This window comes from Arabidopsis lyrata (genome assembly GCF_000004255.2).
Source record: "Arabidopsis lyrata subsp. lyrata unplaced genomic scaffold ARALYscaffold_6, whole genome shotgun sequence".
NCBI classification, from domain to species: Eukaryota; Viridiplantae; Streptophyta; class Magnoliopsida; order Brassicales; family Brassicaceae; genus Arabidopsis; species Arabidopsis lyrata.
In genome coordinates, this window is record NW_003302550.1 from 24,569,224 (window position 1) to 24,590,107 (window position 20,884).

General features: G+C 35.9%; 5 protein-coding genes and 2 long non-coding RNA genes across 7 annotated transcripts; 4 read left to right on the top strand and 3 right to left on the bottom strand.

Moving 5' to 3' along the window:
• Positions 1 to 937: 937 nt before the first annotated feature.
• Positions 938 to 3,363, top strand: LOC9311074 (aluminum-activated malate transporter 10). The gene is made up of 6 exons (XM_021023592.1): positions 938 to 1,730; positions 1,830 to 1,967; positions 2,068 to 2,340; positions 2,418 to 2,542; positions 2,642 to 2,785; positions 2,872 to 3,363. The coding sequence occupies exons 1-6, from the start codon at positions 1,394 to 1,396 to the stop codon at positions 3,313 to 3,315; spliced, it is 1,461 nt and encodes a 486-aa protein (XP_020879251.1). The 5' UTR covers positions 938 to 1,393; the 3' UTR covers positions 3,316 to 3,363.
• Positions 3,364 to 3,463: 100 nt separating this feature from the next.
• On the bottom strand, positions 3,464 to 5,197 carry LOC9308988. Its single transcript, XM_021023594.1, has 2 exons — positions 4,697 to 5,197; positions 3,464 to 4,330 (listed from the first exon to the last, which is right to left on the bottom strand). The coding sequence occupies exons 1-2, from the start codon at positions 4,788 to 4,790 to the stop codon at positions 3,621 to 3,623; spliced, it is 804 nt and encodes a 267-aa protein (XP_020879253.1). The 5' UTR covers positions 4,791 to 5,197; the 3' UTR covers positions 3,464 to 3,620.
• Positions 4,338 to 5,181, top strand: LOC110227832. Its single transcript, XR_002331508.1, has 2 exons — positions 4,338 to 4,747; positions 4,843 to 5,181. It is a non-coding gene; the product is annotated as an uncharacterized LOC110227832 (long non-coding RNA).
• Positions 5,198 to 5,790: 593 nt separating the features above from the next.
• Positions 5,791 to 6,403, top strand: LOC110227173. Its single transcript, XR_002330948.1, has 2 exons — positions 5,791 to 5,974; positions 6,040 to 6,403. It is a non-coding gene; the product is annotated as an uncharacterized LOC110227173 (long non-coding RNA).
• A 2,361-nt stretch (positions 6,404 to 8,764) lies between these two features.
• LOC9311075 (calcium-transporting ATPase 2, endoplasmic reticulum-type) lies at positions 8,765 to 13,076 on the top strand. Its single transcript, XM_002872873.2, has 6 exons — positions 8,765 to 9,114; positions 9,311 to 10,871; positions 10,966 to 11,087; positions 11,163 to 11,825; positions 11,921 to 12,030; positions 12,123 to 13,076. Exons 2-6 carry the CDS (start codon positions 9,401 to 9,403, stop codon positions 12,925 to 12,927), a joined length of 3,171 nt encoding a protein of 1,056 aa, XP_002872919.1. The 5' UTR covers positions 8,765 to 9,114; positions 9,311 to 9,400; the 3' UTR covers positions 12,928 to 13,076.
• LOC9308989 lies at positions 13,052 to 13,855 on the bottom strand. The gene has a single exon (XM_021021178.1). It carries the CDS (start codon positions 13,809 to 13,811, stop codon positions 13,239 to 13,241), a length of 573 nt encoding a protein of 190 aa, XP_020876837.1. The 5' UTR covers positions 13,812 to 13,855; the 3' UTR covers positions 13,052 to 13,238.
• A 4,114-nt stretch (positions 13,856 to 17,969) lies between these two features.
• LOC9308990 (F-box/kelch-repeat protein At3g16740) lies at positions 17,970 to 19,444 on the bottom strand. Its single transcript, XM_021020522.1, has one exon. It carries the CDS (start codon positions 19,121 to 19,123, stop codon positions 18,293 to 18,295), a length of 831 nt encoding a protein of 276 aa, XP_020876181.1. The 5' UTR covers positions 19,124 to 19,444; the 3' UTR covers positions 17,970 to 18,292.
• Positions 19,445 to 20,884: the final 1,440 nt, after the last annotated feature.

Here is a 20,884-nt window from a genome sequence, read left to right on the forward strand (position 1 = left end):
CCGATCTTCTTATCACATCACGAACAAAAGGTGATAAGCTGAAGGGCACTTCATAAATATTCACAAGACCCAATAGGGAAACCGAAGTAGCTAAAAGTAGTACAAAATTTTTCCTTCAATTAATTTTGGACCACACAAATGTGAATTAAAAACATAAATAAAAATTTTGTTTAGTGATAATATATATAAGTGCGTCCACTTAGGGCAAGATAATATTTTGATAGGGAGCCCAATTAAATTAGGTCTCTTATAATTTTGGGCACACTCAGTGACCTAAATTAAAGTTAGGTTATGTCAAATTTTCTTCTAATTGGTTTGTGTGTATATATAAATGTACCTCTTAAGAATTGTAACTTTTGATATGAACATTATTAAAAGGTATAGTGCAAGTCAAACGTGCCACTTTCATATATCTTTATATCAATAATTGGTGCATGTACGTAATAGTATTTTTTAAAAAGTATTCTAATTAACTTAATTGCATGAAAAACAAAATTAATACATCAAATAAGAATAGTAAAGTTATTTCGTCAAACAATGAATTCTCTAATCATGAAAAGGAATGCGAAGGGCTTTATTTGCTTACGACAATCCACTTTTAATGTGTTTTATTTACTTAATTGACGTGAACTTGTTAATTGTGTATGTAATGTACGCATGCAATAAACACGCACACATATATCTTTGATATCACTTAGTGGCTAGTGGCTCGTGCCTAGTGCATGTAATAGTTAACCTTTTGGTATGAGTAATGAGCTACTCACTGATATCAATATTATATATATATATATATATATATATAATATATATATATAAAAGTTATAATAGACTATAGTACTAGTTTTTTTTTTGTTAATGCGTGGTAGACTATATATAGTACAAGTTAGGGTTGATATATTATACCAAAATCTTGGATCGATTTTAGATGTGCAATTAATGTATATGAATCGAAACTTCTTATATCTTGTGGCATTAAATTTATAATCTAAAATGTATGGCCTTTTTTTATAAATATATAATTTATGACGTTGCAATGAAATGGATGGATGTACGAAGGTTTCAACATCAGTACGTACTTATGCGATGACGACTTTGTAGCACAAAATTTAACAAATCATATAAAATTTCAATTAGGCCACTTCATCTTTTTTGCATATCAAAGTGTGAGAGAGTGATCAATAATATATATTAGTAGATAACAAATAATATTAGTTCACCACTTAAAATCACTTCAAGAATTTTCAAAAAATAGTAAAGCCTTATAATATCTATATATGTAACACTCCAAATTGCATTGCTCATCAAACAAACCCAACACATTCTTAACCAAAACATTCATATTGTTCAGAAGTTTTGGTTTAGTGTTTAAAATTCAAGTTCTCGGGATAATAATATGGCATCACAAGAAGCTGGGAAGCTAGAGTGGAGGATAAGTGTAGACAATGGGACGACAGAGAGATTGGTTCCTAGAGCGGGACTAAGTAAAAGGATCTTTCTTTGGCTAAAGGATTTGGTAATGAAGGTGATCGTGGAGCGAATGGCAGAGTTTATGATGAAAGCTTGGAGGATTGGGGCAGATGATCCGGCCAAAGTGGTACATTGTCTTAAAGTAGGACTTGCACTTTCATTAGTCTCAATCTTTTATTACATGAGACCTTTGTATGATGGTGTTGGAGGAAATGCTATGTGGGCTATCATGACTGTTGTCGTCGTCTTCGAGTCCAATGTTGGTACGTAAACCAAACCCATATTCAAAAGTTTGGAACTTTCTTCTTCTTAATGAGCGAAATTGACGTGTATGTATGTATATGTATCTCCATGTACAACAGGAGCAACATTCTGCAAATGTGTAAACAGAGTTGTGGCAACTATATTAGCTGGATCACTAGGCATTGCTGTTCATTGGGTCGCCACTCAATCAGGAAAAGCTGAGGTTTTTGTGATTGGATGCTCTGTTTTTCTTTTTGGTAATGGCCAAAACCCTAACAAGTATCAGTCTTTATTGTAAATAACCAAAAAAAATGATCGGTTTTTATTAAATTTCTCTTGTGGGTTTGATTCTTGCAGCTTTCGCAGCTACTTACTCGCGGTTTGTGCCATCATTCAAAGCCAGATTCGACTATGGAGCAATGATCTTTATCCTCACATTTAGCCTTGTCTCAGTAGGCGGTTACCGAGTTGATAAGCTGGTGGAATTGGCTCAGCAAAGAGTATCAACTATTGCAATTGGAACATCAATCTGCATTATCATTACTGTCTTCTTCTGTCCCATCTGGGCAGGATCTCAGCTTCACCGTCTTATCGAACGTAACCTCGAAAAACTTGCCGATTCACTAGACGGTAAGGGAATAAGAAAACCAAAATTGTTATGAAAGATTCAGCATTAGCTAGTACACTGACTACTATTAAAACCGCAGGCTGTGTAGCAGAGTACTTCAAGGAGAACGAAGTCTCGACGAATCGAAATGAAGATGAAGACACTAGCATGAAATTGCAAGGATTCAAATGTGTGCTAAACTCTAAAGGAACAGAGGAAGCCATGGTAACTTAACAGATTATCTATGTGGATAAAGAGAAGTTAAATTATCTTTCCAATTTGCAGCCGCTTATTCACTTTGCGGGGTTTTCTTTAATCTCTCAGGCGAATCTAGCCAGATGGGAACCTGCACATGGAAGCTTTAACTTCCGACATCCTTGGAAGTTATACGTAAAGATAGGTGCTGCTATGCGCAGATGTGCTTATTGTCTTGAGAATCTCAGTATCTGCGTTAGCTATGAAACAGAGGTAACCATTTAGATTTTATCACAGTTTTGAAGAAGACTAACTTTTAGAGGTTGTGAAACTAATACTAGGGTCTTCTATTTTGCCAGACACCAGACCAGGTCAAGAAGCATTTTGGAGAAGCTTGTATGAAATTGAGCTCAGCTTCTTCAAAAATCTTAAGAGAATTAATGGAAATGATGAAGAACACGAGAAAATCATCGAAGATGGATTTCCTGGTGTTTGATATGAACTCTGCAGTACAAGAGCTTCAAGAAACCTTAAAAACTGTTCCAATTGAAACAAAGAAGAAGCCTGAAGAAGTTCCATCTGAAGAGGAGAACAAAGTAGACAATGAAGAGAGAAACACGTTGATGAGCCTACATGAAGTCCTTCCAGTTGCCACTTTGGTTTCGTTGTTAATCGAAAACGCAGCTAGAATTCAAACAGCCGTTGAAGCAGTCGATGAACTGGCAAATCTTGCAGACTTTGAACAAGATTCAAAAAAGAAAACCGGAGACAACAACACTAAACAACCACCACGAAGCTCCTAAATCACTTTCAATTTACACATCGAAAACTCAACATACATGAAGATTATAAACCTAGTTTTCATGTGTATATAAGCCTTTTTAGTATATGATTTTGCTTAGTTCTGTAACTGAAATTTTCTTCGGCTTGGTTTTAAGGCTAAAAAGCAAGTGATAGAACTAAATCTTGATTGGAATCCACAATGAATCTAGAGAATCCTTACAGTGTCACCATGGCAAGCAAGAAATGAGATCAAGGGGAAAATAAGATCATGACTAAACATTGGCCAATCTTATGTACTTTTCGATGAACATCATAGAACATGTGTTCACCTGGAAATGCTGATGCCAAAAGCTTTCCTGTTTCTCTTGAGGGTTTTAAAGCCAAGGTTCAGAGCTAAATCCTCAACAGGAACCTTGATCACATCGTTTCTAACACCGATATCAGTAGCATACCTGCTCATACAATACATCCCAGCAGTGACAGTTGCTACACCAACAGGATTTGGAATCAACAATGTGAGAGGTGAAGAGAGGAGTGCAGCTAGAGGAGCGCCTAGAATGGAACTGGCTTGACCGCTTCTCCCAACCCCATTCTTATCCAGAATGAGCAATCCTGTCTTGCAGTAGAGAGCAAAGTCTTCGCAGTTATTCTGAAAGACGTCGTAGTTACCAAATCCGTTTTGGAGAAGGTGCATTGCTCTATGGATGACTGTTTGAAGCGGGTCAGATGGAGCAGTTGTACACGTGCCACCGCGGAATCTGGTGAGGAAAATCGATGAGCTGACTCCATATTCGAAACGGTAAAGAGAACCTTTCTTGAGAAAACAGTCAAGGCAAGAAAGTACTACTCCACTCTTAGGTTGTTTGTAACCACAGTCAGGAAATGTAGGACAAGGAGCTTCTGAAGAATCATTAACCTCCGAAACTGAAGAAGAAGAAGAAGAAGAAGAAGAAGAAGAAGAAGAAGCGAGTGTAGGAGATATCAAGCTGTGCTCAGGTTTGAAATGAACCACCTTGCAACCACCAACAAATACGCCTACAAATGTGGAAAAGTTGAAATGTCAACAAAAGCAACCAAAATCTATTTGCTACCACCATTGACTATAGAAGGACAGGTCATCATCACTACGATTGAAACCAAAGAATACAAAAGATGAGACTTTTTGAAGATCCGTTTCAACAAAGTCAATAACTTTGACAAAATCCTGATAACCAAATAGAGTTTTTGACAAAATCCAAGACACAATCCCCCAATAGAAACCAAACGACGGTTTGTTTCTTCTTCTGTGCAATGGAAAGAGGTAACATAAACCTAAAAGACCCAAATGGAGAAAATCTCTGTATGATTCACACCAAGAGCCAATTGATGAAGAAACCAAAAGGAATAATCAAACAAAGGTACCGTGGTGAGAATAAGCGAAGACGGCTCGATAAGTGTAGATGTGATCACCAGGTTTAAGCTCGTCTCTCCCGACCTTGTTCGTGAGTACACCCATTGCTTCGTCTTCCTCAGTAAAAGCTTTCTCCTTTTGCTTGTGGAAATTGCAGTGTACAAGGAGAGATTCTTACGTCAGCGGCGGAGATATGATTGGGCGATCGAACCGGAGAGAGAGACTGTTGAACCAATTCATTCCGTTACGGAATCTTTTAACGGCGTTAACTGTTGTTAGATGACGACGATCGCAGGGTGCTATGGTGACTTTTATCAAGACGACGCCGTTTAGATGTCCCCGGAATCTTATTCTTCTTTTCTTTGCGTATTGGACTCATATTGGGCTTAAAGAATACGCTCTACGGCCCAAATATCGAATGAAGTAGTATTATTTATTTATCAACCTGTTGTTGTTATTTTGCTCATTGCCAACTAATGAATATGCTAAGAATTAATCAAATTTTCTAATCTGTACGAAGGAATATATATATAAGTAGGAGTTTCATACAATCAAGAATTGTAAACTTTTGGAGCTGAGTATATAATAAGAAAAATCTCTTACTAATAAAAAGTGATCATTGAAGCTTCTCAATGTGTCCACATCAGCAAGTTGAAAAACAATCTCTTCTCACGCCACATCAGCATCGCTAAACAAAATTCTTTAAAAAAAACGTTTACCCACAATAATAAGAAGCCCTCTCTTAAACAAGAAAAGCCCAGCGATAAGAAGCTCATATACTGAACACGTAACATAAAAGCGTAATAATTTTGTAGCCACCCTATATCAATTAGCCCATTAAAACCTAAAATCAGTTCACAAAAAAGAAAAAAAAAAAAAAAACCAAAAGTCATTCTTCCTCCTCATCGTCTCCGACCATATCTTCTCTATCCTCTCAAACTGAATCGATTCAGTTTTCTCCAAAAATTGAATATGCCACCGTTATCAAATCGCCACTTCGTCATCTTCACTCCCCTATTTATTCATATCAATTAACATCGAACGAAATCAATGACCACTACTGTCAAAATCATAGCCTCTTGCGGAAATTAGTGGTGTGTAAAACCTCAGATCACCAAGCATACATACAAACCAAAATGCTCAAACACTCACTACAGTCAAAACAGCCATCACCCCAGCCATTCACCTTTCAAATTGTGGATGAAATTGATGGAGATTTCTGTTTGGAAGAATTAGTCTAAGTCCGACTAATTCATGGGGGTCTTGAACTACTTCTCATCAACTCCCAGGTATGCATATTATATGCTCTATATACACAACCAACACGAGTACGAACTAATCATTTAGCCTACAGTCAAACGCAGTGCAAGGATTTATATCTGCTGCAAATCGGCTATTCCACTGCGAAGCGTATCTCAAGCTCATTAGTTTTATAAGAAACTATTCTACTTCCTACTCGTCTACTCCTCTTCCTCAGGACTTTCCAATTGTTCAACATTTGCAGGTTTTGAGACTGCAACTGTAGTTTCCTACTCAAGTTCGTAGAGTTAAACAAGAGTATCAAAAGCTTCATGAATTTTCATTACTTATTTATTTGATCTGTTTGTCATTTGAAGATCCATTGGAATTTTTGTGGCATCTTCTACTACTATTAGTCATGTTAGCTCTAATGTTTGTTCGATCGTAGTATTCAATAGAATTATTATGCGTTTCGAGCTTCTGTGATAGTTTGATTGTTTAGTCACTTGCTGTCCGGGTCGTTTATATGCAGCTCTTCGATTCAAAATTAATGTTTGCATAGTAGCCACATGGTTCATGGTAAAAGTGTTAACAACTAATCAAATAATGTGTAGTTCTAAAAACAGAAGCACCCAAGAGTAAAAAGATTAAAGAATTTATTAGATTTGAATTGTAATTCTTCATATAGTAAAATTAACAATCATTTGTTCCACTTCTTGGTGGTTTGTGATTTGAGATTAGATTCCAAAATGGTGAAGAAATCATTAAGAAATAGTTAAAAGCAAATAAGTAATAACAAATGATGTAAATGAGTGATTGGCAAAAAAAAAAAAAAAGATGTGCATGAGCAAGTAGATTTTCGACATATATAGTCCAAGAATACATATCTATCTATATATTGTATATTGTACTCTTCAATTTATGTAGCATCTCATGATGTGTTTGAGATTGCAATTATATTTGTATCCCCACAAATTTGAATGAATGAAAGAAAAGTTTTCAATAAAAAATCTATAGTCCAAGGATGTTAATAGTTTAATTGTTCAGTGTGCATCCCACTTTAAGATTTAATACAATTTTTATAACTACAAAAGTTGGAAAAGAATACTTTATTAAAATGAAAAATAAAGTATAAAAGGAACTACACTAATAGAAATGGTTAATGAAAAAAAAATTAGAAACAACTACAAATAAATCATGAGGATATAGATGAGAAAAATAATATATAGACTAATAATACTATAATAGTAAGAAAAAAGAAACAATTTTTACTTATAAATTAGGATGAAAAAATTATAGATAAAGATAATTAAACATTAATAGTATCATATAGGTTATTTTAATTGAAATGTTATGTACAATATCATATTATATTTTTAGTATGTATATACTAAAAACTAAACATGAATTTAAACCTGAAATAACTAATTTAGAAGATATCAATTATCAAATATATTTTTCGCTTTAAACAAAAAATAAAAATAATTCCGGACGTAGTCCGGATTTTCCCCTAGTATATTATAAAGTAGGCCTGGTAATTTAAACCGAACCGATTTGTCCGAACCGAACCGAACCGAAATTTGGACAAATCGGTTCGGTTTCTTGAATTTGAGTAAACCGATCGGAATGAGTTCGATTTAGGTTCGGTTAACCGAGATTTTCGGTTGGGTTCGCCTGAACCGAACGGTTAACCGGAGAACAAAAAACCCTAACCTAATAGTCTTATTAGCCATCAGATTATTTTCTCCTCTTCCTCAGCTTCTTCGATTACTCTTCAACTTCTTCTTCTTCTTCGATGCATCATCATCTTCTTATTCTTCTTCGATTCATGACTATCATCTTCTTCTTCTTCGATTCATAACCATCAACCCATCATCTTCTTCATCTTCTATTCATCATCCTTCATCATCATCATCTTCTTCTTCTTCACCATCATCTTCTTCTTCTTCTTCTTCTTCTTCTTCTTCTATATTGTGAGCTCCGCTTTCCAGATCTCGCCGCCACGGTCTTTGCAATTCAGATCTCGCCGCCACGGTCTTGGCGATTCAGATCTCACCGCCACGGTCTGCGCCATTCACATCTCGTCTTCTTTCTCCAAGCCAAAAGACAAAAGCCTTTTTTTTTTGTTAACAGGCCCTTTTGTAGACAAAGCCCAGTTTTCAAAATTATTATGGCCCAAAAATACAAAACCGAAAAACCGAATCATAAAAACCGAATTAACCGGGTCCGAACCGAACCGAACCGAAATCGTAGTCGGTTAGTTTCGGAACAGCTTTCAAATTCCGAAAAACCTGAAAAACCGAGAAACCGAACCCGAAAAAACCGAACGGGTCGGATTCGCAGGCCTATTATAAAGCGTCGTAGTGGAGGTAGAGCAGGCATAATAATGGAGGAACCTTCGAGGAACTTCGCTTTTTGTGTAACCACAAGATCGAATATAACAATTAATATGGTTTGAGTAGGCTTGCAGATTTTCAGACAGCACTCCTACTGACAGATGTTTGAAGATTAAATTAAATATTTATTGCGATTATAAAACAACAGTAAAGAACTTTTGGGTTCATTTCACTGGTTATTAAATCATTGACTTTTTTAATTTGATTATTATTTGTAACTTACTACTTTATTAAATTAATTTGCATAATAATAATAATTTGAAAGTAAAATGGAATATCCCAATATCGAGCAAAGCCGTACGGGAAAGGGAAAGTCAAATACGTAATTACGGTTTTAAATGAAGGGTAATACGGTCTTTTCGAGGGACTAATAGGAATGGTAACGTTCCGTTTTCTTTATGAACAGCCAATCAGATGGGACCACACACACCACTATTACCAAACCTTCGCTTTTCTGGAAAGCAAAAACCACAGAGAGGAATAGAAGAAGAACAAAGCAAAATATATATTCAAAAATTTAAGCAATAAAGACGAAAAGAAAAGAAAACGAGTTTCAAACACGAAACCACGACTTGTCCAAATCAAGATTTGTCCTTTTTCCTTTTTAGTGGTAGAACGCGAATCAAATTTGGGAATAAAAATTTCCTTCTTTTTCAAAAAAATTCTGGGTCTTCAGCTTTGTCTCCAAGCAAACTTTTAGTCAAATCATTTTATTTTAATTTTTCTTGATGGACTTTCTTTCATGTTTGAAATTTCAATGACGAAAGCTCTTACTGGTTTTTCTTGGAATTTAGGTAAGAATTTATACTCTGTTTCTCTCTCAGTTTAACTCAGTTCTTGTTTTTGGTTTCTGGGTTTGTATTATTATTTTTTTTTATCACCAGTTAATCAGATCTTGAATATTTATTATTCAAACCGTCAATAAAAACTGCAACTTTATTTGTTGTTTAAAAACTGAAATTTCATTGTTTGATTGAAATTTTTCTACAGGAATTTGATAAACGGTTTCTCACATATATATCACAACAAGAAGAAAAGAACCGTTTTTGAGTAGTTACAAAGTAAAGCTTTTGAGAACCAATGGAGGAAGAGAAGTCGTTCTCTGCGTGGTCTTGGTCTGTTGAGCAATGTCTGAAAGAGTACAAGACAAGACTAGACAAGGGTTTAACCAGTGAAGATATCCAATTCCGCCGTCAAAAGTACGGTTTCAACGAGCTCGCTAAGGAGAAAGGCAAGCCCTTATGGCATCTGGTTTTGGAACAGTTCGACGATACGCTTGTGAAGATTCTTCTCGGTGCTGCGTTTATCTCTTTCGTTTTAGCCTTTTTAGGTGAAAGCGAGGAACATGGCTCAGGTTCAGGGTTCGAGGCCTTTGTTGAGCCGTTTGTGATTGTTTTGATTCTTATTTTAAACGCTGTGGTTGGTGTGTGGCAAGAGAGTAATGCTGAGAAAGCACTTGAGGCTCTTAAAGAGATGCAATGTGAATCTGCAAAGGTTTTGAGAGATGGGACTGTGTTGCCTAATTTGCCTGCTAGAGAGCTTGTCCCAGGGGATATAGTGGAGTTAAACGTAGGAGATAAAGTCCCTGCTGATATGAGAGTTTCCGGTTTGAAAACATCGACTTTAAGAGTCGAGCAAAGCTCGTTAACCGGTGAAGCAATGCCGGTTTTGAAAGGAGCGAATCCTGTTGTCACCGATGATTGTGAGCTGCAAGGGAAAGAGAATATGGTTTTCGCGGGAACAACAGTTGTTAACGGAAGCTGTGTTTGCATTGTGACGAGTATCGGTATGGATACGGAAATCGGGAAAATCCAGAGGCAGATTCACGAGGCGTCGCTTGAAGAGAGTGAGACTCCTTTAAAGAAGAAGCTAGACGAGTTTGGGAGTAGATTGACTACAGCTATCTGCATTGTCTGTGTTCTTGTGTGGATTATTAACTACAAGAACTTTGTTTCTTGGGATGTTGTGGATGGCTATAAACCTGTGAATATCAGGTTTTCATTCGAGAAATGCACTTACTACTTCAAAATCGCGGTTGCTCTCGCCGTGGCAGCGATTCCTGAGGGTTTACCTGCTGTGATCACGACATGTCTAGCTTTAGGGACAAGGAAAATGGCGCAGAAGAACGCAATAGTGAGGAAGCTTCCGAGTGTAGAGACACTTGGTTGCACAACTGTGATCTGTTCAGACAAAACCGGGACTTTAACAACAAACCAGATGTCTGCAACTGAATTCTTCACATTAGGCGGTAAAACAACGACTACTCGAGTCTTTTCAGTCAATGGTACGACTTATGATCCTAAAGACGGTGGAATTGTTGATTGGGGATCCAACAATATGGATGCTAACTTGCAAGCTGTTGCTGAGATATGTTCAATTTGTAATGATGCTGGGGTGTTCTATGAAGGAAAGTTGTTTAGGGCAACAGGTTTGCCTACAGAAGCTGCCTTGAAAGTTCTTGTTGAGAAAATGGGTATTCCAGAGAAGAAGAACGGTGAGAATATCGAGGAAGTTGTAAACTTTTCAAACAATGGTAGCTCAGTGAAGCTAGGTAAGTTTTAGAATGTTTTCACACCATACATTAGCATAATTTCATTCATCTGCTATGTTGTTGATTGATCTTTTCTCCATTCTTGCTGCACCAGCTTGTTGCGATTGGTGGAACAAAAGATCGAAAAAGGTAGCAACATTGGAGTTTGATCGCGTCCGTAAGTCCATGAGTGTTATTGTGCGCAAACCAAATGGACAAAACCGGCTTCTCGTTAAGGTAAAACACCATCTTTTCTTTTCTTGTTTTTAATTAAAAACGTTTTGTGAATCTTCCCTTTCTTTTTCTTTGCAGGGTGCAGCTGAGAGTATACTTGAGAGAAGTTCTTTTGCACAACTCGCTGATGGATCTCTTGTCCCTTTAGATGATTCTAGCAGAGAAGTAATCCTCAAGAAACATTCTGAAATGACTTCAAAGGGATTAAGATGTTTAGGATTGGCTTACAAAGACGAATTAGGAGAGTTTTCGGATTACTCTACAGAAGAACATCCGTCACACAAGAAGCTTTTAGACCCTTCTAGCTATTCGAACATCGAAACAAATCTAATCTTCGTTGGAGTTGTTGGTCTAAGAGATCCTCCGCGTGAAGAAGTTGGAAGAGCAATTGAAGATTGCAGAGACGCTGGGATTAGAGTAATGGTGATAACTGGGGATAACAAATCAACAGCTGAGGCTATATGTTGTGAGATTAGATTGTTTTCGGAGAACGAAGATCTTTCGCAGAGTAGCTTCACCGGTAAAGAGTTTATGTCTTTTCCCGCTTCACGGAGATCTGAAATTCTGTCAAAATCTGGAGGGAAAGTGTTCTCTCGAGCTGAGCCAAGGCATAAGCAAGAAATCGTTAGGATGCTAAAAGAAATGGGAGAAATCGTTGCGATGACAGGTGATGGTGTGAATGATGCTCCTGCGTTGAAACTCGCTGACATTGGTATCGCCATGGGAATCACTGGAACTGAGGTAAACAAATTAACTAACTTAACTGTAAAACAACCTTCAAGAATCACAAAATATGCAGATTCTGATACTTACTATATGATGAGGTACATTTTCAGGTTGCGAAAGAAGCTTCGGATATGGTTCTTGCAGATGATAATTTCAGTACTATTGTCTCAGCTGTAGCAGAGGGTCGGTCCATTTACAACAATATGAAAGCTTTTATCAGGTAACAAAAAGCCTTGCATTAGATGACATCTTGTAACATTTTCTCTCTGTAAATTATACTGATCTTGTGGTTTTAAATGATTTCATTTCAAGGTATATGATATCATCAAACGTTGGAGAAGTAATCTCCATCTTCTTAACCGCGGCATTGGGGATACCGGAATGTATGATACCTGTTCAGCTTCTTTGGGTTAATCTGGTAACTGATGGTCCTCCAGCTACAGCGCTAGGCTTCAATCCAGCTGATATTGATATCATGAAGAAACCACCCCGCAAAAGCGATGATTGTCTCATCGATTCATGGGTTCTTATTCGATATCTAGTGATTGGTTCTTATGTTGGAGTTGCAACTGTGGGAATATTTGTCTTGTGGTACACACAAGCTTCTTTCCTCGGGATTAGCCTAATCTCAGATGGACACACATTGGTCAGCTTCAATCAGCTTCAGAACTGGTCAGAGTGTTCTTCGTGGGGAACGAACTTCACTGCGACTCCTTACACAATCGCAGGTGGTCTTAAGACCATCGCGTTTGATAACAATTCTTGCGATTACTTCACTCTTGGGAAAGTCAAGCCAATGACATTATCACTCTCTGTTCTTGTGGCTATTGAGATGTTTAACTCGCTGAACGCGTTGTCCGAAGACAACAGTCTCTTAACGATGCCACCATGGAGAAACCCTTGGCTACTAGTGGCCATGACTGTCTCCTTCGGGCTTCACTGCGTGATCCTCTACGTTCCTTTCTTAGCTAATGTGTTTGGGATTGTGCCTTTGAGTTTCAGGGAATGGTTTGTGGTTATTCTTGTTTCCTTCCCTGTGATTCTAATCGATGAAGCTCTCAAGTTCATTGGGAGATGCAGAAGGACAAGAATCAAGAAGAAGATCAAGACAATGTAAAAGTCTGATCAACACAACAGACAAAAGACAGTAACTCTTTTTTCTTACAATCTTTTGTTTCATTAAGAAATCTCAACCAAAGAGACAGTAGTAACTAAACCTGTTGTTTTTTAATTCTTTGTGGAAGCAAAATCAAACTTTGGATTTGATATAATCTCTTTTACAATCTTTTGTTTCATCAGACAAACAATTTATTACAGATTCTCTCAGATTCCATAAAAACATCAACCAAAGACTAGTAGTATAACATTTCTTGTGTAAAGAAGCAAACTTTGGATTAGATATGATATCTTTTACAATCTTTTGTATCATCAAGAAACCCAGACAAGTTTTGTTGTGACCAATTCATTACAGATTCTCTGAAATTCCATTAAAACATCAACGAGAATCCCAGATTTACCTCTTGTAATCAACATCTTGACCAAGCCCTTCAAGTGTTTACCAAATTTACCTCTCTCAACAACATCATTGACTAAGACCTTGTTCCTCTTCTTTTCTTCTCCCACAAGAAACTCCATCAATCTTCTGACATCTTCTTGAGTCCGACCAAGACAATTCTTCGATTGACAAACGCTAACGAGCGCCGCAGCAAACCCCGAGGCCGCTTTATCGTGCACCGGAGGAGGAGGAGGAGTAACTCTAGAGGGTTTTGTGTGCGGAACCGGAAACGAGAGTGCTCTGGAGAAATTAAGGTTTTTGTTGTGTGAGTATGATGAAGAAGGTGAAGACGATGTTGGTTTTGAGAGATTGGTAGATGCAGCAGAAGTAGTGGCGTTTGCGCTTGATTTAAAGCGGCGGGAGATGGATCTTAACGGTGGCTGCGGCGGTGGAGGAAGAGAAGGGAGGTTCAAGGATGATGAAACGGATGCTGAGAGAGTATCCATGGAAGCCGATAAAATGAATAAAAAAAAAAGAAAGAATTTCAGGTATATTTACCTATTATCCACCCGGAAATAAATGATTATAAACATTTCATTTTTTTCTTAATATTTTATAGAAAATAATCAAATATTGTTGACAAAAAAAAAATCCTAGAATTCGTAACGTACATAATTGAAATTACCAAAAAAAAAAATACTAAATCTATAGTTTACAAAAAAAATCTGAAGTAGATTCTGTATAGCCATGGTTCTTTTTGTATTTTTAAATCTAATGTTGATTAATTTAACCTTTTACCAAAAAAAAATAAAATCTAATGTTGATTTTGCACTAATTTACTTCAAAGGTTTTATTCATTATTCCTACATTAGATAGCGCAAATATTAAATGGGCCTAATCTTTGTAACAAATGGGCCAATTTTGTATTTCAGAAATTAGAAGAATCTGATTCAGAACACGTTGTCACCTTCCGTTATTAAGAGCTATTTTAACCAAACATCTACATATACATTTTTATAGTACATTTTTGCTTTAATTCTTTTGGATCCGGGTTTGACCCGGTTTTAGTCTATTCGGATATTGGATAAACAATTTTAGGGATGTTGTCTTAATTTCAAACTGATAAATAAAGTCATGTTGTCTGTAATTCATTTACATATTCTTATACTATTTCCATATTAATCATCTCCGGATACTTAGCATTTACCATTCGCAGAATTCAGTTTGTTATTATTACCTAAACTAATTGCCACATTAATCGTAACTTAATAACTTTATTCTCTAATTGATTTCGAATATATTCACAATCTAAACTAATTAATATCACATATCTTATCTCATCTATTGTTCCTTTAAATTCTACTATACAATCTTTTAAACAATTCAAAGAAAGAGTGGTTGGATTAAAATCCAAACTAAAAACAAAACAAAATCACAAAAATCATTTTAAATCTTTTCATATTAACTTTACATAAAACACTAACATTTCTTTTTAACAGATCAATTAGCAATAATCACGTTGATCTTAATCCATTAATTATTTGCCTAAACAACTAACTGAATTTTATACAACTGTTATAGAAATTTTAGGAAAAATTAATCACTTACTATAAATACATTTTAAAAACGTTTAATGCTCAAATCTTTAGTTAAGATTTTGGAAAGAATAATAATTTGAAAATCAATTTCTACTCAGTTTAGCAAATAATTAATTTTTATTCATTGACATAAATATAGATTACTTAAAATAGATCGTAACAATATTTAATTTGATTTGTTTATTTAATTTCACCCATATAATTCTTAATTTAATTTGTTTATTTTTTCTTGCGGGAAAGTAGAAGTTTATAGCAATCCTCTTTTGATTTGATCTCATTTTTTAAGCGTGAAAGTATTATTGGAGAAAGAGTAATGTGGTGTACTACTTAAGTAAGGATCAACAATAGGAATGTTTTAAAAACAAAATATATATGTAATTTGATCACATTTATATAATAATTTTATGAATTTACTTAGAAAAAGTTTAACTTTATTAAACGTTTTAAATATGTATAATATTAAAACTTTTATGAAGTTTCAAATATTATAAATATTTGAATTTTTAGAAGAATTTATAAAAAGTTTAAATATTATAAATATTTATAAAAGATATTAATACAGGACAGTATACTACGGGTGAAATCCTAAATATAACAATCAAAATACAATTATGAAGTTTGGGTCGATATTAAAACTTCTATGAAGTTTCAACTATTATAAATATTTGAACTTTATACGAATTTATAAGAAGTTTAAATATTATAAATATTTATAAAAAATATTAATACGAGACGGTATACTATGGGTGAAATCCTAAATATAACAATCAAAATATAATTATGAAGTTTGGGTTGATATTAAACTTTTATGAAGTTTCAAGTATTATAAATATTTGAACTTTATAATAAAATGACAAAATGACGTTTAATTTCACGGGACAGAGTTATATGGTGAGACGGGTTTTGGTCGATATTAATATGAGATGATATACTACGGGTAAAATCCTAGAATTAACAATCTAAATACAATTATACAATCTTAAACACTAAACAAAACAAGACAAACAATATTAATAAAATAAATACAATTTAAAATTTCTAATTATTAGTTATAAAATATTGTCCCAAGGTGTACTATACAGTAGCATATATTTATAAATCATCTTAAAAAAAATATTCAATTTTTTTATTTAATAAAAATATAGACCCGCGGGTTAACATCTACAATTCTACATATTCAAGTTCAACGACCAGATACATAACGAGAGTGGAGAATAATGTTTAACAATCGACAATCTCGTCGGAGATTCCGGCTTAAAAACTTAGCTAGACTTGTCCAATTATAGCAAAGCGTCCCAACGCCTCTCTGGATGTTCCAGATCATCAATCATCATAATCCAAAATCTTTTCATTGGGCACACAAAGAGAAGACATCCTGATATAACGGTTATGTTCGTGGGTTATATATCTAGCCAGTGAAAATAAAAATTTCAATATGTAATCACCTTTGTGATTATACTTAGTACTAGTAGAAACATAATTTTAATACTGCCAATGTATTATGGCTCTAATAGATGTTGTACCGCTGTCGTTACCACCTCCCTCCCAGCCACATAAGTCAGTTAACAAATGCATATCCTAAACAAAACTTAACTTGTAAACCCGGAAGGAGGGGTCTGATCCAGTTTTCTGGTATAGCTTTGTCAATGAGAGAACGAACGGTAAGCAAAAGGGAAACTCTCTTCAACTTGGCTTGTTCCAGCAGACCACTGGCTATAATCTGTAATAGGTCTAACTAACTCAGTGCTAAATTTCAAAGTTTATAGGCTGAGGGGCAAGAAAAAAACTGAAAAGGGTCCTAAATAATATCATCACTTCTATTTAATATGGTAGTATAGAGCTGGATGAACAGGGTAAGCCACCTGATTCCACTTAACAACTTCTTCCACTTCTTTTCGCTTGCCCTATTTTACGACTCCACTCAACAATGAGTATTGAGAATATTACATTACTGGACGAACAGGGTAAGCCAACAAGATATATCGCATGTTAAAGTCCACCAATGTATGTTGTATAAAAGAATCAAATGTTACCTCGATATCTCACAACTTGTGCAATCTATTGCGGACAAATACAGGGTAAGCATTGGTTGCTGCTACAGATTCCTGGCGGTAAATATCTTGAAGGTAACATTTACGGATTTACCGCCTATTCCAACAGGAATCTGTAGCAGCCTACTCCAACAGGAATCTTCAGATGTGAGAGCTTGTCTTTTAGAGAAAATCATTGAAAATGAGCTTCTCCTCCCATTCTTCCTTTTCGATGATTTTATCAAAAGAATAAGCTCCCCGAGGAGAATTTGCAGAGGCATCCATCATAAAGAGGAATATGTTGCGTGCAACAATGGAACTGGTGCTTGTAATATCCAGATCATCAAAGTCACGCTTCCCCTTGTCCGACATTATCATTGAAACATAGAATCATCTCAACTAATCTCAAGATAATATGCTATAGCTACTAGTGAGATGCAAGCAAGGAATTAAACTAATGCTAAGAATATTTCAGCTTAGATATACAAGCTAAACAAGCTAGGAATAGCAAAGATGTGAAGATACCTAACTAAGTTTGGTTAGTCGTTCTCCTGAAGCTTCTGTTTCTTGAGTTTTAAGCTTGGCTCCACTCTGATGATCTGCAAGTAAAACACACAATAACTCAGAACGTGCAATCTGAGTTAGGTCATTACATTATTGCATTTAACTTTTTCACTGGGGTAGACCCAAATAACTCTGCCAGGACTGGGTTATAATACTTTCTCACTGGGCTAGACCCAAAGGGCCAATTCTATTGTTCGTTCCATTTGCTCCCTTGTCAACGGGATCTTGATTCTTGAGGCAAAAGTAACCGAATTTCTTGCAAAGATGATCTAGAAGAAAAACGAGTCATCTCTTCTAATATTTGTAATGCCTTCTTCGTCTTGCTTGCATTATGGCTCCCATGTAGTGGTGTATTACCAAGTGATGTTGGGGCATAAGAAGCGAAATTGAATCTTTATATGGTGCTCTGTTTCATTGAAATAACCACCACTGGTTATCTAATGGTAATAACAAAATAAAAACCAAACAGATAGAGAAGCAAGAAAGTTCATGAAGAATGGATAAACATCCTTAGAATAGTTGCAGCGTTATAGCTTTGTCCTCCAACAAGTTAATCAAGTCTGGCCAAAAATAGAGTTCTTGGCACAGCCACCAAACACATATATATAGACAAGACAGATTAGGTCAGTAGAATCTATATAAGAGGCTAGAGAAGAGTTTAGAGAAGGGCGATACTTTTCTTCTTTTCAGCTAATTAAGAAGAAAACAGAAGCCATGATAAGAAACCAACACTTGCCGAGATACAAATTCAAAGAAATATTCGAAGACGATAAACCAAACCATGATAATACGAACTTAATAGATTAGGGTGTTGCCTAGTGATTCAGGTTGCTGGATTTGCAGAGAGCTTGGAACATAAGAGCACACAAGTGGGTAACAGAATTGGTTTCTAGATTCGCCAAGATCCACTTGTTTCAAGTATCCATTCTTTCCAATGATGTAAGCAATGTTACGAGATTTACTTCTGTCTTTATCAAGAACCACAGCGACGTTCTTCTCCTCATCAACAAAGAAACTGCTAGCGCGAAAACCAGTGAGTGGTTTCATATCAACAGCTAAGAACAAGCTGCTTCCCCACGACACTGCATTGGGCTCAATCTTAGTACTAATCCATATCTTGACGGTGTATCCAGGCACACCGGATTTCTGAAAGAGCACGGCAAGCTGCTCTTCTCTAACACTAGAAAGAGTGACAGTATCTCCAAAGAAAGCGAGGAAAGGCAGAGGCAGAAGCGGTCCAAAACTCTCGGTCGTAAAATCAAAAGAGAGTAGGAAACCAGGGAGATCTCTTATGACTGGAGGAGGACCATCTAAGTCGATCTTCTGTCGAGCATACCAATAAGTGTTGCCCTTTAGAGACAAGCCACGGTGATTAAACGATATAGCCCAGTCCAGATTGATATCAACAAGAACCTTCCATGAAGAATTAGAGTAGATTTCAAACTCACAAATTCGGTGATTCACGTTCGGGTCGTGATTATTAAAAAATCTCAAGACTTTCGAGTAATTCTTGTTGGTCTCGTATCCGAGAGCGTACCTGTCCCATTTGTGGTAAGAATTTCTGGGTTGGATCCACTTTGTTTGTCCCAAATAAGGGTTCCAAACAACAAGTCCAGAATTGGTCATGCATAAGAATAAGGGTTAATTGCAGGGCAGGGCAGAAGAACATGTTTTATTTTTACGGTTTGGCAAAGTGAGTTTCATCTCTCACATTTTGGCAATTAAGCCAAATTCTGACCAAAATACCATTGTCAGCGTAACGATGTACTATTCCATGTACGGTTTAGTTATGCGGTTTAGTTATGTACAGTGTTTCTAGTTGGGTTCAGATATTTTTGTTTTTAATTCTTTTCTACGGTTGTACAGTGAAAATGGGGGCTTAATAACATTAAAATACTATGTGACATTAGGATTAAATGCCAAAAAAGTTTAGACATGACTGTTACCCACTTTAATTAATACAAACTCATCATTACCTCTTATAATATTTGTTTATACTTATGAATAATTTTAAGAGATAAACAAGAAAAAACAAACAAACAATTTTTTATGAACAAATGTGATGCTGGAGAAGTTTTGATTTTGTTGTTTTACAAAGTTTGGAGACAAGAGAAGCATTGATCGTGTAAGTAATGAAGTTGTTTAAGAAGTTTTTTCTTATAACACACTTGATCGTGACTGTGTACGAAATCAACATTGGTTTTGATATAAAAATCCACAAATTTTTATTTCCATTTTTGTTTTGTTGCAAATGCTAATGAGGATATATAGTTATTAGTTATGTTTATAAAGTGTGTAGTTGGAAATTCTTTTTGTTTTTGTAGATTTAATCATGTTTTCAGTTGCATTTAATGGGGTTCTGCTGAATTTATGATGCAGGTGGGTAATGGATATTTTAGTATTTAATATGGTTGGTGAATGGTGATGCAAAGAAGAAGAATGAAAATTTGAACCAGAGGAAAGCAGGTTTGGTCGGTGTGTACGTGTTAAGGAAAACATGACGTACACGTGTACGTACATTATGTGAGATTTTCAGTTTGAACTCCACTGAATGCAATCCTATAATTAGTTACTGGATGCCGGAAAAGATGTCGATGATGATAGAAAGTAAATGTCCTCCTGTCTAAATTGACAATTAAATGAGCCTGGATACATTCTTTTTGATTCGTGGTGGGGATACTAGTGAACTTCTTTGTCTCTTTTATTACAACCGTCAAGGCAGACAGAAATACTGTCTCTAGGAATGATGGCCATGATGCTGAAAGTGACCATGTGTCTGGGAGTGCAAAGACACCAAAAACCATTGTAGCGCCTTTAAATGTGGATGCAAATATTGAGGCCGTAGATGAGCAACACGACATTGAGGACGATAAAACAGATAGAGATGAAGAGGAGGAGGACAACAAAGAGGGTGATGGGTATGATGATCATCAAGGCGACGATGAATAGGGGAAAGTACCCTCGATCCTACTATAGATGGTAGTGAAGGTAGTGGCAAAAATTACGATTACAACAAGTGGAATGAAGTAATTGTAAAAGAATATGGAATTGGGAATGTTGAGGAGGACGTCATTCTCACTCAACAGACTGTTGAACATTCAGGGGAATTCAGTCGTCTATTGGCAGAGTGTACGTACACAAGTCAGCATGTACCTGGCGGAGATAACATTTCTCATTTGGGTGACCGTACACCAACCGTGACTCCAACACGTACGTTTCGATATAGTTTGTACCAATGTACGTACACTAGCGAATGTGTACAAGATACAGGCTGCAAAGGTGATTTTGTTACGTACACGGATACCAATATTAATGGTATAGACGAAGTTACTAGGGATGATGTTCTCGAGTGTGGTATTAGAGCATCAACAAGTGGGGCACTGAATG

What these genes read in the sequence shown, in the direction of transcription:
- LOC9311074 (XM_021023592.1), top strand. Translation starts at nt 1,394, where the DNA reads ATGGCATCACAAGAAGCTGGGAAGCTAGAGTGGAGGATAAGTGTAGAC. An exon ending in ACTTGCCGATTCACTAGACG is followed by an intron (nt 2,341 to 2,417) that starts GTAAGGGAATAA and finishes TTAAAACCGCAG; the next exon opens with GCTGTGTAGCAGAGTACTTC. An exon ending in GCGTTAGCTATGAAACAGAG is followed by an intron (nt 2,786 to 2,871) that starts GTAACCATTTAG and finishes CTATTTTGCCAG; the next exon opens with ACACCAGACCAGGTCAAGAA.
- LOC9308988 (XM_021023594.1), bottom strand. Translation starts at nt 4,790, where the DNA reads ATGGGTGTACTCACGAACAAGGTCGGGAGAGACGAGCTTAAACCTGGT. An exon ending in CTTCGCTTATTCTCACCACG is followed by an intron (nt 4,331 to 4,696) that starts GTACCTTTGTTT and finishes CCACATTTGTAG; the next exon opens with GCGTATTTGTTGGTGGTTGC.
- LOC9311075 (XM_002872873.2), top strand. Translation starts at nt 9,401, where the DNA reads ATGGAGGAAGAGAAGTCGTTCTCTGCGTGGTCTTGGTCTGTTGAGCAA. An exon ending in TGGTAGCTCAGTGAAGCTAG is followed by an intron (nt 10,872 to 10,965) that starts GTAAGTTTTAGA and finishes TTGCTGCACCAG; the next exon opens with CTTGTTGCGATTGGTGGAAC. An exon ending in TGGGAATCACTGGAACTGAG is followed by an intron (nt 11,826 to 11,920) that starts GTAAACAAATTA and finishes GTACATTTTCAG; the next exon opens with GTTGCGAAAGAAGCTTCGGA.
- LOC9308989 (XM_021021178.1), bottom strand. Translation starts at nt 13,811, where the DNA reads ATGGATACTCTCTCAGCATCCGTTTCATCATCCTTGAACCTCCCTTCT.
- LOC9308990 (XM_021020522.1), bottom strand. Translation starts at nt 19,123, where the DNA reads ATGACCAATTCTGGACTTGTTGTTTGGAACCCTTATTTGGGACAAACA.